Raw genomic sequence first — 13123 nt, forward strand, 5'->3', positions numbered from 1 at the left:
AGTGCAGAATTCTGACATTTTAAATTTCAGAGCATGACTCCTAATCCTAAACTTGCTGCAAAAATACATGGTGCTGTACTTACTGGTCTATAAAAGACGTATATATACACATGTGTAGATGAGACAGTGTGTGTCTTTTTGGCTACTCTAAGCCCTGCAATGAAGAATTTGATTTAGGAAAAACAAGATGTTTTCTGACTCATAGTCAGGCTCCACAATATTCTTGGCATCAGATGCCAGTAATCTGAGAGTTTAGGGCCTGATCCAAAACTGACTAAAGTTAGCGGAAACACTCTCATTGCCATTAATGGGTTTTACTAGCATTATGATTTGTACTGCAATAGCATTCAGACGCCTCAATCAAAGATCAGAACCCCACTGTAAGTAACACTGTACACACACACAATAGTCTCTACTCTAGGGAGCTCACAGTCTAAACATACAACAAGAGACAACAGGAAGCAATAACTAGAGAGGACATGCAAATAAGACAACAGTGAAACAATTCTACTTAGTACAATGAACAGCAGTCGGAGCACACCTTTAGATCCTGCCCCAAGTCTCCAGCTAGCTCTGAATCAGTGACACTCCCCCTTGAGGTAAGAAATGCCTGAGCACTTTTCCATAGGCCACTGCTTCCCAAACTTGGGATGCCATTTGTGTAGGGAAAGCGTTGGTGAGCCAGGCCAGTTTGTTTACCTGCCCTGTCCACAGGTCTGGCCGATCGCAGCTCCCACTGGCCACGGTTCACTACTCCAGGCCAATGGCGGCTGCAGGAAGCAGCGCAGGCCGAGGGACTTACTGGCTGCCGCTTCCAGCAGCCCCTATTGGCCTGGGATGGTGAACAGCAGCCAGTGGGAGCCGCGATCAGCCGAACCTGTAGACATGGCAGGTAAACAAACCGGTCCGGCCCGCCAGAGGCTTTCCCTGCACAAGCGGAAGAAAAAGTTTGAGAACCACTGTCCTAGGCAATTCATACCAGGGATCCATTCACACAGGACTGACTCACACACCCCAATCGTCAGCACTGAACTCCCAGCATATTTTCATCTCTCCTCATGAAGAACACCTGGTTGTTTCTACTCACCTCATTCCTGCTGTGTTTATATGAAACATGCTGCTTCAAGCTCTCTTTACGGCTGAACAGCTTTGCACATTCCTCACATTTAAACAGTTTATCACCTGAGGGATCCATCAAGACAAAACAAAGAGTGAGCGACTGATGTAACCAACTGGTAACTCCACATGTGATAGCTAAACAATTCTATAGGTTGCTCCAAACAAACAGGCTAGCTGAAATGTGAGCAGCTTCAATCATTAAAAGGATTAATTCATTGATGTTTGAAGTCAGATCAACTAGTCTGACCTCCTGTATAGCACAGGACATAGAACTTCCCCAACGCAATTCCTGAATTTGGTTCTATATGCCCAATAACACCTGCTTGAACTAGAACATGTATTTTAGAGAGAATTAATCTTGATTTAAAGACTCAGAGTGACGGAGAACACCCTACACCGTTTCGCTATTGAAAGTCTGTACCTTATTTCCAGTCTCAATTTATCTAGCTTCAACTTCCAGCCATTGGATCTTATCATGCTTGTGTCTGTTTAAGGAGCCCTCTAGTAATTAATGATGGAACCTGCGAAAAACATCTGCATCTCGAATACCTCTACTGAACCCCTGAACTGACAGGAGAGAACCACAGCATGGTAGGGAGCTGAAGGCAAACCCACCATGAGACCGGATGTGCCTGCTGAGGTTGCTGCTGTTCTGGAAGATCTTACTGCAGATATTGCACTGATATACCCGTTTGTGTTCCCCAAGTTGCTTTATCAGCTTTCGACGTATTCCATGTCTACTGGAGAGAATTAAACTTCTTTTGAGGGACATTGTGTTTTGGTGATGAGCAAACCTACTGGATTAGAGAAAGAAAGGGAGTGAACAGTATTCCACAGTTTAAAAAAAAAAGAAAAAAAGTTAAGACTTCCATCTGCTGACAAAGGCTAGGAGGGCTACCTTAGCCATTAGATGGAAGTCAGCCTCTCGTTCAGACAGCGGTGACTCCTCCTGGCCATATATGAAGAGGAGCTCATCTGTCAGAAGAGAATTTGCTCCAGTCTCCCTCAGGCAGAAAAACAGTGGCCACCACAGTCAAAGACTGTATGTTCAGGGCTCTTACAGGAACTGCTCTTCTCACCCTCCAAAACATATCTCAATGTCATTTTTCACTTAAAAACTTTATAGTCTTCATGCAAGAACCATACAAAATGAGCATGCGTGGAACCATCAGGCAGCGCCATTCCATTTCACTGCCTAAATGCCATTCTGCACATATTTTTGAATGTGTACTTTCTTAATGCCATCTACTTGCTGTGGACTTCAATTTATTTATAGCACTATGAACTAGAACCTTAAAACAGCAATGGATCGATCACCTCCAATTCTCTCAAGAAGCTAGCTTCACTGGAACAAGTTTTTAAATATGTAATTAAATGAACAACAAAGGCCTCTGTGAAGCTCTGTAAATTTCACAGACATTTTTCCCCTTTGCTCAAGGTTGATTACAAACTCTGAAATGTCATTCGCAGTGATGCAAGAGATGCGATTCACAAGGTACAAATATCAGTGAGAGACAAAATCTCTCCCAGGCATGTTATTTAAACATCCATATCTTTAGCTTCTTTAGCAACAACATTCAGTGAGAGTAACATTTAACTTTGCAGCCTCTTATGGGTTTCAAATATCCCATTGTACAAAACTGTAGCAAGATAGAGAAATAATCCTATTGCACTGCACTCTAAGGGTGAAAATCATGTCACCAATCTCCCATCACCCATGGCTACAACCCAGCAACAGCTTACAGTGCATTGGGCCTGCAGGAATCCCCCTTTGTGGCATACAAGGGTGCAGAGACTCCCTGACCAGCTGTTCCACTGGCAGCATGCATGTATGCGCAAGCACATGCAAGACAGAAGACTTTGAATGGATGTGGCTACGTGTCCAAGTTATCATCAGAGTCATTATACTCTGAAGAAGTCTGTCTAAGTGTATATGGCTCTCATCACTTGCTCCAAACGAGCCCTTCTTCCATGCTAACAGGGGAAAACTACAATGGTACTTTACATATAATAGGAGAGAAGGTTCTATCCCGTTATGAAGGATTGCATCTTGCTCTGACTTACTTTGTTACTGAACTGATGTTGTTTGTGGTGCTTGGCAGCTTTCCTAAAACCAGTTCCATAATCCTCTCTTCCGCTGCAGAGGGAAGGGCTGCCTCATCAGGTGGGATCTCTGTTATAATTTCAGCTACTCGATCCACTGTGAATACATTATTATAAAAATACAATATTTACATGAAGAGTTTTAAACACACACACACACACACAGAGGAATAAAACTCAGAATATTTCTGAGGCAGACGTTAACCATTATATTTACTTTGACACACTCTTGATCCAGAAATAAACTGAAATGGAGCTTCAACTCTTGGCATCCGATTGAGTTCAAAATAGATAGGACAGTCAAAAATGAAGATTCAAATTCAAGTTCATAATGGGAACCCAACTCAACAGCCACCTCCAAGACAAACAAAACCATCTGATTATGTGAGGAGGGCAGGACTCTTTTAGAATAATTTATTCTCAGAAGGAAAAGAAAACTTTTCTCTTTCTCCACAGGACCCTTATTTACATAAGAGAGACCAAGTCTCCAGACAGACCCATCTACAACAGAGGTGGGCAAACTATGGCCCGCAGGCCACATCTGGTCCATGGGACCATCCTGCCCTGCCCTTGAGCCCCCTCCCTCCCCCGAAGCCTCACCTCCCCATGCCACCAGCGCTCTGGCCCACTGCTTCTTCTGGGCAGCACAGAGGCATGGTTGCAAGCTCCTGTTGCTCTGAGCGGCACGGTAAAGGGGCGGTGAATGGACAGGAGACAGGGAGCAGTTGGATGGGGTGGAGGTTCTGGGAGGGGGCAGTCAGGGGAATGGGGGGGTTAGATAGGCGTGGGAGTACCGGGGGGGCCTGTCAGGGGGCAGAGATGTGGATAGACATCAAGGCAGTCAGGAAGCAGGGGTTGGCGGTATTGGTTAGGGGCAGAAGGTCCCAGGGGGCAGTCAGGGGACAGGGGAGTTGGATAGGGGGTGGGGTGGTTAGGGGCGGGGGCCCTGGAGGGGGCGGTCAGGGGACAAGGAGCAGGGGGTTGGATGGGTTTGGGGTTCTGAGGGGGGGCAGTCAGGGGTGAGAAGTGGGAAGGGACGGCAGGCTGTTTGGGGAGGCACAGCCTTCCCTACCCGGCCCTCCATACAGTTGCACAACCCCGATGTGGCCCTTGGGACAAAAAGTTTGCCCACCCCGATCTACAATAAGAACAGGAACAAGAGAATTGTCACAGCCTCTAGTCAGCACCAGCACTGTTCAGGATTCAGATGTTTAGCTGGAAGTAGGCAATTACAGAAAAAATCTGCCCATAAGAAATGTTTCTGCCAACAAACTCAAGTTAGAGGTTGGCTTATTCTCCCAGAAGCACAGGGGTTTATCTCCTTTCCAAATTTTGTTTTTATCCTATTTAATATAACTGTAGATATTCTTGTTAGCCACATAAATGTCCAATCTATTTTTTTCTCCTGCTGAGCTAACGGCCTCAGACAAACTTTACACCTACAGAATAGTGTACTGCAAAGGACGAGGAGTTAAGTTTATTTTGCAGACTTAGGTTCACAAGCCACTCCCCCAGGGGAGTGTTAAAGCTAGAGCTGTTCAGTTTGGTGTTCAGGGCATAGACAAAAGGTGCTATGCCCTGTGCGGCACTGGCACATTCAACAGCTTCACTGATAACAGAGACGTCATGTAACAGAGTGCCAGACTGTAGCTGAGGCACAGCCAACGTGTCTGTCATAGGGGCTCAGCCTTTTAAGAACAGTGGTTTCAAGACAGGGCACATGTCAATGAAGGGCTGGCTGATCATGCATTATGTGATGCATTACTGGAGACAATATAAAGGAAGGTTCCTGACTCAATCTTGAAAAGATGAGGGTCAAGGCAAGACCCTGAGGGAAATCCCTTCATGGGAACAAGACAGAAAGCCTACGGGACCAGCCAGGATAGGATAGGCAGACGATGTGTCCTTTCCCTTCCCAGCTTGTGGAAAGCAAGTTAGGCCTCCGTTACCCAATATTTTGTGTGTCTTTGAGGTTTTCTGCATTTTCTGCTTTAATAAAACCAGCCCTAAGGAAAGGGACTTGGACGTGAACTTGAAAGTTTGGGCTTTCTTTTGGCTGCCCAGTGGTAAATTTGCCCACCAGATTAAATGCAGCTGCTGCAGTGTTTAGCACTAAGGCATTTAGAAAAGACTGAATCATTTTCTGCAATGACACTAGGGTTTTCTATGTGAACTAAAAAAAAATCTCCAGGTTTCCCCATTTAGACTCTGAACTCGGCAGACTTTGCTGAGAATAGATCATTAAGGTGGAAGCAAGTTTGGCAACTGCTTTTATTAAACCTCTCTCATCTCACCTGCTGCGTCTTTATTTTCAGCGATGACAAGAGGTGTTTCTGCTTTTGCTGCTTTGGGCTTTCTTCCCCTTCGTGGAGTCCTCCTGGAGTCTACGTTGGCACCAGCACCTTCGCCAGTTACAGGCTGATCAGCAATGGGAGCCTCTGCAGGCTTGTCTGGAGTTGCATCATTTTGGCTTGTCTGGGGGACTCCTTTGGCTTGTTCCAGGTGACTCAACAGATGTTCTGCAGGCATGTGTGGGGGGGAAACACAGCCATGAAACATGTAGACGGCTCCAGCACCAAAACTTACAATTAGAACTCCTTTATTTAACTGATTCTTGCCTAGATCAAGTATTTCACTGCAGTTAAAACACTTTTCTAGCTAAAAGTATGCTCTCTATTATAAACTAAATTGATCATTGAGATGGATTGAAATTTTAGAGATTTTAATACTTGTTATTAAATTGGTGAGTGCGTGCTCAGGTCCCCCTTCTGAGCCACTCTGCAGAGGATATGAATTGTTACACACCCCAGCTACAGAGCCTTGCCTTTTTAGCTCAAGTTGTAGCAGTTCATACTTTTTGCTCTGAAGGTTCCTGGTTCAACCCCGGTGTATTAGCCAAGATGATTACATTATATTTTATTGAACAGATCTGTGGCCCACTGATGTACCTCAATGGTTTAACAGTGTGCTATTTTTAAAAATGGCTTAATAGCCTAAGTTTCATTGAAAGTCAATGGGACCGTCACTGCTAAGCCTTTTAGGTGCTCTCAAAAATTATGCTTAATAGCTATAAACACAAAGTACGAAAATGTCAAGTTCCATTAGCTTTTACTTATACTGGCTTTCAGCTCCAATCGCTTCATTGATAACACCACTCAGCATAAGCCCGTCACTAATTTTGCACCATTTTGCGTATACAATTCCCTATCCTTTGACAATCGTAATATTCATCCACCATATGTTATACAAATGTTTCTTTCATTCCAGATCCAATAACACAAACATTTTATTAGACAGGATGCCTATAGTCAATATCAGTTGCTACTGCAGTTTTACTCTTTTTTTTTTTGTTAGGATGTGGGGGGGATGGAAGAAGGGGAAGAATTTACAAAAGTGTAATTTATGGTATTGTGAAGCTACTTCCCTGCCCATAATCTGTTGGCTTGGAAGGACAGAACTTCTAGAATATTTCTGGGTATATTTTTGATACAAATCCCATATTCCCCTTACCTGTCAGTAGCTGAGGTTCCGGGAAAACAGATGAACACACTTTACACGTCCACTGGCTGGACTCCATTTCAAGGGGCCCACTACTCTCTGGAGCGCTCACTAGGACATGCGAAGGAGAAATTATTAACAGTTTTTAAAATGAAGATAGCAAACCCTTCAACAACTTTCTGGGATTTACTATCTTGTTTATCCTGCAAGGAAGCCCGCAGAAGAGCAGATTACAACCAATCAGACATGAAAGACCCAAGGAGGCAGCTGCTGCTATCGTGGCACTAGTATGGCAGACTGGTAAAGAACAAGGGGAATAAAAACTACACCTCCTCAGATACTTTAAGATGTACAAAATGCCAGAAATGACACTCAAAGACTAATGTTTACTCCATGAGAAGGGTGCAAACAGGACTTTCCCATACCTACATTTAAGGAGCCAAAATAGAAACTGGAAAAAAAAAAACAGGAGAGATTTATGAGGTGGGAGCCTTCCTACGACTCATCCGAGTTATAGATTGGATCTCATTGTCCCTAAATTAAGTGGAGATGAAAGAAACAGTACAAAAAGCACACCTGGAGCAACCAATCTTGGGCACCTTCAAAACTGGAGTGATCCAGCTCTGGACAAACTCAGGATACAGACTGAAAAGCATCATGGAAACACTAACATTTGGGTTGAAGTAAACAAGGGTGGTGATAAGGAAATATTTGAATAGTTTAGTGAGCTGGATATTTTGCCAGACGAGCATATTGATGTTTTGCTTAAGCAACTTCTCAGCTCTTATATACAAAGAAAGAAAAGTAGGATGTTATTTTAAGTAACCATGCAACACATTATGCCATTAGGGATTTTTTAGGGAAAAGGAAGGTAACAGAATCAGGAAAACTGTTAAATAACTGTGCACTGTGAACAAAGATTAAGTTCTAAACAGGTCATCTAAAGATCCATCAGGTGGACCTGAGAAATCTAGAACATTCTGCAGATTGTTTAAGATCTCCAAAGGTGAATATTTCACAATCTATTGAAATCCCACAGCCTGCCATGTGGGTAGCCAGGAATCCCAAGGGCTATATTTCATTTTGGAAACACATTCCCATTTCCAAAAGAGAATATTGCAGGAGCTTAATTCCATGAAAATGTCTTGAGTCTTACATTTTGTCCCAGCTGTGGATGAAAATTTTTCTGAAAATTTAAAATTTCTCACAGAACTGAATTTCAGTTTCCTGTCCAGCTCTACATTCTAGCAATAACAGTGCTGGAGCTAACAAAGGGGGGATGTTCTGGTGAAGTGTTTTACACTTCTGCAACAAAGAAAAGCCATCTTTAATTTTAATGTGCAAAAGTTAGTGTACAATCCCAGATGATCTCTTTTTTATCTGTATTCCAGGATCATGAATTACCCTGATTTGGGTTTTTAGTGTAGCAATTTCTAAACGTTTAATGCTTTTTAAAAATTTTCTTTGCCCCAGTTACCAAAGATTAGATTTTTTTCTGCTTCATGCCTATGGGAAGTGGGAGCCAATCTTTATAACACATTTAGGTTTTCCAAATGATCTGTTCTTTATCAATATTATCCACCTGGCTTACAAGTTTATTTAAGATTTTTAACTACATCCTTCTACTTTAGCCAACACAAGATTCAGGGGTAACCACTGTTCTTGCCATCTCCAAAATGGGGTTGCTCCCACTCTGCTGTATCTTTTTGGTTTTCTTCTTGTATTCTACCATATTTCAGATATTAAGTCTTTCAAAAAAAAAAAAAAAGAAAAAAAGAAAAAGTAACATGAGAAAAATAAATTAAAACCAGTCAGTGGCATTTAGGATAAGAAACATTTGCTTAAAAAAAAGTTTCCACGTCCCTTCACTCCCTTTTCTATCTTCAGTGGATTTTTAAGCACAGCACCCAGGAAAGTAATAAAATGAAAATCCATATACTTAAATTCTCTCCCCATTAACTATCAGAGATGGATTAAGCTCATACATATTTACTGTATGTCACATAATCATGATGTTTCTATCACTGCAGAAACACTGTGCACTGAGCAGCTCCTTTGCTCCATCTAGATCTACCCTTACACTGTCACTATTGGCTCCATACAGCACAGACAGGAACAGAGGATGAAATATTTTTTATTTATCTGCAAAGTCAGCTACAGGCACACTGGACTTCTTGATTTTTTTAAGAGAGAAGACTGTGTTGGGAGGCTTTGAAGAGATTTTGTTCCCTTTCTTGTCGCATTCCATCACTACTAAGCATATATCTGCAGTGAAGGAAAAAATAGTTCCTTTTTGTTATTTTCCCAATATTTGACTGGTATCCTTGGTGTCATGCCAGTGTGATATATGTGGGTGCTACAGGCTATGCCGCCCAGCAGATCTTCGACAACTTACTCTGCGAGAGAGCCTAATCAAGGCAACACATTATGTATCCCTGAATTCTGCAGAATAGCTTCCAGTTTAGAATCCAGGATACAGCGGCATCACATAGCAGAGGTGTGCACTCAGGATGCATACATATGGATTTCACTGTGTATAGATATACTACCTTACAGAGGTATGTAAGGTCTCCATGTTTTCATTCGACAACAAAGATCACTAACACTATATAAGGCACCAATGCTTTGAAATCATTTGGAAGGGCTTAACCTACAAATGTATATATTCATTCAATATTTAGCACAGACTTCAAGCTTGAGCTAAGCTAATCAGAAAACTTGGATAGAGGATATTTGATTTAATCTCGCAACACATTCACAAGATTAACCAACTCTGGTGCTCTTTTGCTCAGAAAAACCCAGCCCAACAAAAGGTAGGCTTTCAATTTACACCACTGAGAAACATCCTGGGGGACCAAAACTACTTTGCCAGAATGACCTAAATACCAATCAGCTTTACGGCATTTCAGGTTGCCTGCTGCACTGTCAAGAACACAAAGTTACCAAGCACACTGATGGTGCCGGAACATCACTAAGCAATCATGGCTACATTCATAATCCTGGAAATTCTTCTCAGCCCAGGAACCACACTGTATATTCTCAACTAAACAGCAACAGTAACACTTCTGCAATGTTAAAAGTTGTGGGTTTTTTGGCTACAGAAATGTAAAGGCAGAAGAGAACTGAGGGAAAAATTATTATTTATATTATCATAGCACAAAGCATAGAAGCTTTAACATCAGTTTAAAGAACTCTAACAAAGCTGTCTACCATCCTTTGCAGAAGCTTGAGTAATCATGTGGAACAAAAGCTCAGTTTGAACTCATCTCCTTGTTTCACAGAGCTCTACATAAGACTTCCGAAGGTGCATGTAATTGCTCCCAATTGTACAACACCCCATGGCAAGGTCAGAAAGCTTCATTGCAATTAAAAGAAAAGACGACTGCTTCTCAGGTGATCTATTGATGTGTTTGCACTGTGCTGACATTTGAATTTCTTTGGGAAGAGACTGGAAAGCTCTTCCATGAAGAAACGTTTTGATGAAATTACTGATTCTGCAGCTAATGACCAAGCCTCCAGTCTTGGGTCTCAAGCTGCTGCAGAATCAATTAGGACGTGAATCTTTTTTTAAAGACTCAGTTACCTCTTGGTGCAGAACTTAGGCTTCTTTCTTGTAGGGCAGAAATGCATCTGAGAGTCCAATTTTTTACACAATTTACAGATTCAGGACCAGATCCTCCAAGGTACTGAGCACCCTCAACTGCCACTGAGCTCAGGAGGGTGATCAGCACCTTGCTGGACTAGGCCCCTAGGGAAGAAGAAAAAGGCCCCCAAAACGTACCATTGGCAATACTAGTGACCTGCTTCAGCACTGGCTTTTCCATTTTTTTGGCGTAAAAAGCTGCATACCACACTCGCAGCTCAGTTCCTGGTGGGATGTCCCGGGAGGTGGTGAAGTAAATATCATTGTCATGCTGGAAGGCAGTCAGGTTTTGGTGTTCATATTCAGTGGCTGCTCTCACCATCATCATCCAATTGCAGTCATCTTCGTTAGAGGTATCAAAATAAACCAGGGGCCCGTCCTTCTGGAAAACCTGTGAGCCACCCATACAAACAAAATATAAATACATACAAACACAATAATAAATTAGGGCTGTCAAGCAATTAAAAAAATTAATCATGATTAATTGGGCAATTAAAAAAAAATAATTGTGATTAATCGCACTGTTAAACAATAATAGAATACTATTTATTTAAATATTTTTGATGTTTTCTACATTTCCAAATATATTGATTTCAATTACAACACAAAGTGTACAATACTCACTTTATATTTATTACAAATATTTGCATTGTAAAAAAAATAGTGTTTTTCATTTCACCTAATACAAGTACTGTAGTGCAATCTCTCTTTATCACGAAAGTTGAACACAAAATGTAGAATTATGTACAAAAAAAACTGCACTCAAAAAACAAAACAATGTAAAACTTCAGAGCCTACAAGTCCACTCAGTCCTACTTCTTGTTCAGCCAGTTGCTAAGACAAATAAGTTTGTTTATATTTGCAGGAGATAATACTGCCTTCTTCTTGTTTACAGTGTCACCAGAAAGTGAGAACAGGCATTCGCATGGCACTGCTGTAGCTGGCGATGCAAGATATTTACGTGTCAGATGCGCTAAAGATTCATATGTCCCCTTCATGCTTCAGCCACCATTCCAAATGATATGCATCCCTGCTGATGACGGGTTCTACTTGATAATAATGAAGAGCAGTGAGGACCAACGCATGTTTTCATCATGAGTCAGACGCCACCTGCAGAAAGCTGATTTTCTTTTTTGGGAGTTCAAGTTCCATAGTTTCTGCATCAGAGTGTTGGTCTTTTAAAACTTTTGGAAGCATGCTCCACACATTGACCCTCTCAGATTTTGGAAGGCACTTCAGATTCTTAAACTTTGGGTCGACTGCTGTAGCTATCTTTAGAAACTTCACATTGGTACCTTCTTTGCATTTTGTCAAATCTGCAGTGAAAGTGTTCTTAAAATGAACAACGTGCTGGGTCATCATCTGAGACTGCTATAACATGAAATATATGGCAGAATGCAGGTAAAACAGAGCAGAAGACAAACAATTCTCCCCCCAGGAGTTCACTAATTTAACACATTTTTTTAACGAGCATCATCCACACAGAAGCATGTCCTCTGGAATGGCAGCCGAAGCATGAAGGGGCATACGAATGTGTAGCATATCTGGCATGGAAATACCTTGCAACGCCAGCTACAAAAGTGCCATGCGAATGCCTGTTCTCACTTTCTGGTGACATTGTAAATAAGATGCAGGCAGCATTATCTCGTGCAAATGTAAACAAATTTGAGTTTCTGAGCACGGCTGAACAACAAGCAGGACTGAGTGGAGGTGTAGGCTCTGAAGTTTTACATTGTTTTGTTTTTGAGCTCATTTATGTAATAAAAGAAATCTACATTTGTAAGTTGCACTTTCACAATAAAGGGAATCCGTTATAGTACTTGTATGAGGTGAATTGAAAAATACTGGTTTTTTGTTTATCATTTTTACAATGCAAATATTTGTAATAAAAATAATACGATAAAGGGAACACTGTCAATCTTGTATACTGTGTTGTAATTTAAATCAATATATTGAAAAATGTAGAAAAAATCCAAAATATTTAATAAATTTCAATTGGTATTCTATTGTTTAAGAGTGTGATTAAACTGTAATTAATCACAATTAATTTTTTTGAGTTAATCGCATGAGTTAACTGTGATTAATTGACAGCCCTATAACACATCATTGTTATTAATAATAAATAAGACTGTGTATTTTGTGCCTTGATGGTGCCTTTCATCCATGGGTTTCAAAACGCTTTACAACAAAGTAAGCCTCAACACTCCTTTAAGGTACACATCACATACGCTTTCAGATGTGTAAACTGAGGCACAAAGACTTGCACAAGGTCACAAAGAAAGCTAGTGGCAAAGTGGGAGAAGATCTCAGGAGTTCTGACTCAAAGTAAGCTGCTTTACCCTCTAGATTACAATTCCTCCCTCAAAACAGAAATGTCATTTAACCTGTTTACCTATCAAGAGTAAGGGAAAAAATCCTGAATGCTTATTACCTTTGAATTTGGTTTCTAGATCTTTATTGCTGAATCAGATATTACTGTGAAGGGAAGAATGGATTGAAAACACTCAAAGTAGTTTTTCACTGGAACTTTTCAAGGGAAGAGAACAAAATAAAAATGAGAAAGAAACAAACTTTTCTTCTGGATGTTGTGTAAATAGCACCACCACATCTTATGTTCTTGTCAAGGCAAAAGCATACTGGCTTTTTTGATTACCTATTAGAGAAGTGGGATCAAATTAAACTCTTTATTAAAAATACCCAGAGCACCTCACAGTTCAATATCTGACTCCAAGTTTTGTGGCTTGAACCCGTCTCTACTTA

At 41.2% G+C, this 13123-nt stretch overlaps 1 protein-coding gene and 1 long non-coding RNA gene across 2 annotated transcripts in view; both read right to left on the reverse strand.

The window, feature by feature from the left end:
* The window catches only part of LOC142047982 (uncharacterized), a 159390-nt gene that overhangs the window by 21850 nt on the left and 124417 nt on the right, over window positions 1–13123 (reverse strand). The window lies entirely within an intron of this gene.
* PRDM15 (PR/SET domain 15) overlaps window positions 1–13123 on the reverse strand; it is a 52995-nt gene that overhangs the window by 21850 nt on the left and 18022 nt on the right. Inside the window, exons 5-10 of the mRNA XM_032775324.2 lie at window positions 10502–10754; window positions 6733–6831; window positions 5517–5741; window positions 3184–3319; window positions 1735–1916; window positions 1088–1182 (exon numbers count right to left, since the gene is read on the reverse strand). Coding sequence (XP_032631215.1) covers window positions 1088–1182; window positions 1735–1916; window positions 3184–3319; window positions 5517–5741; window positions 6733–6831; window positions 10502–10754 — 990 coding nt within the window. The remainder of the gene's footprint in view (window positions 1–1087; window positions 1183–1734; window positions 1917–3183; window positions 3320–5516; window positions 5742–6732; window positions 6832–10501; window positions 10755–13123) is intronic.

Source organism: Chelonoidis abingdonii, chromosome 1, assembly GCF_003597395.2.
Source record: "Chelonoidis abingdonii isolate Lonesome George chromosome 1, CheloAbing_2.0, whole genome shotgun sequence".
Lineage (NCBI taxonomy): Eukaryota > Metazoa > Chordata > Testudines > Testudinidae > Chelonoidis > Chelonoidis abingdonii.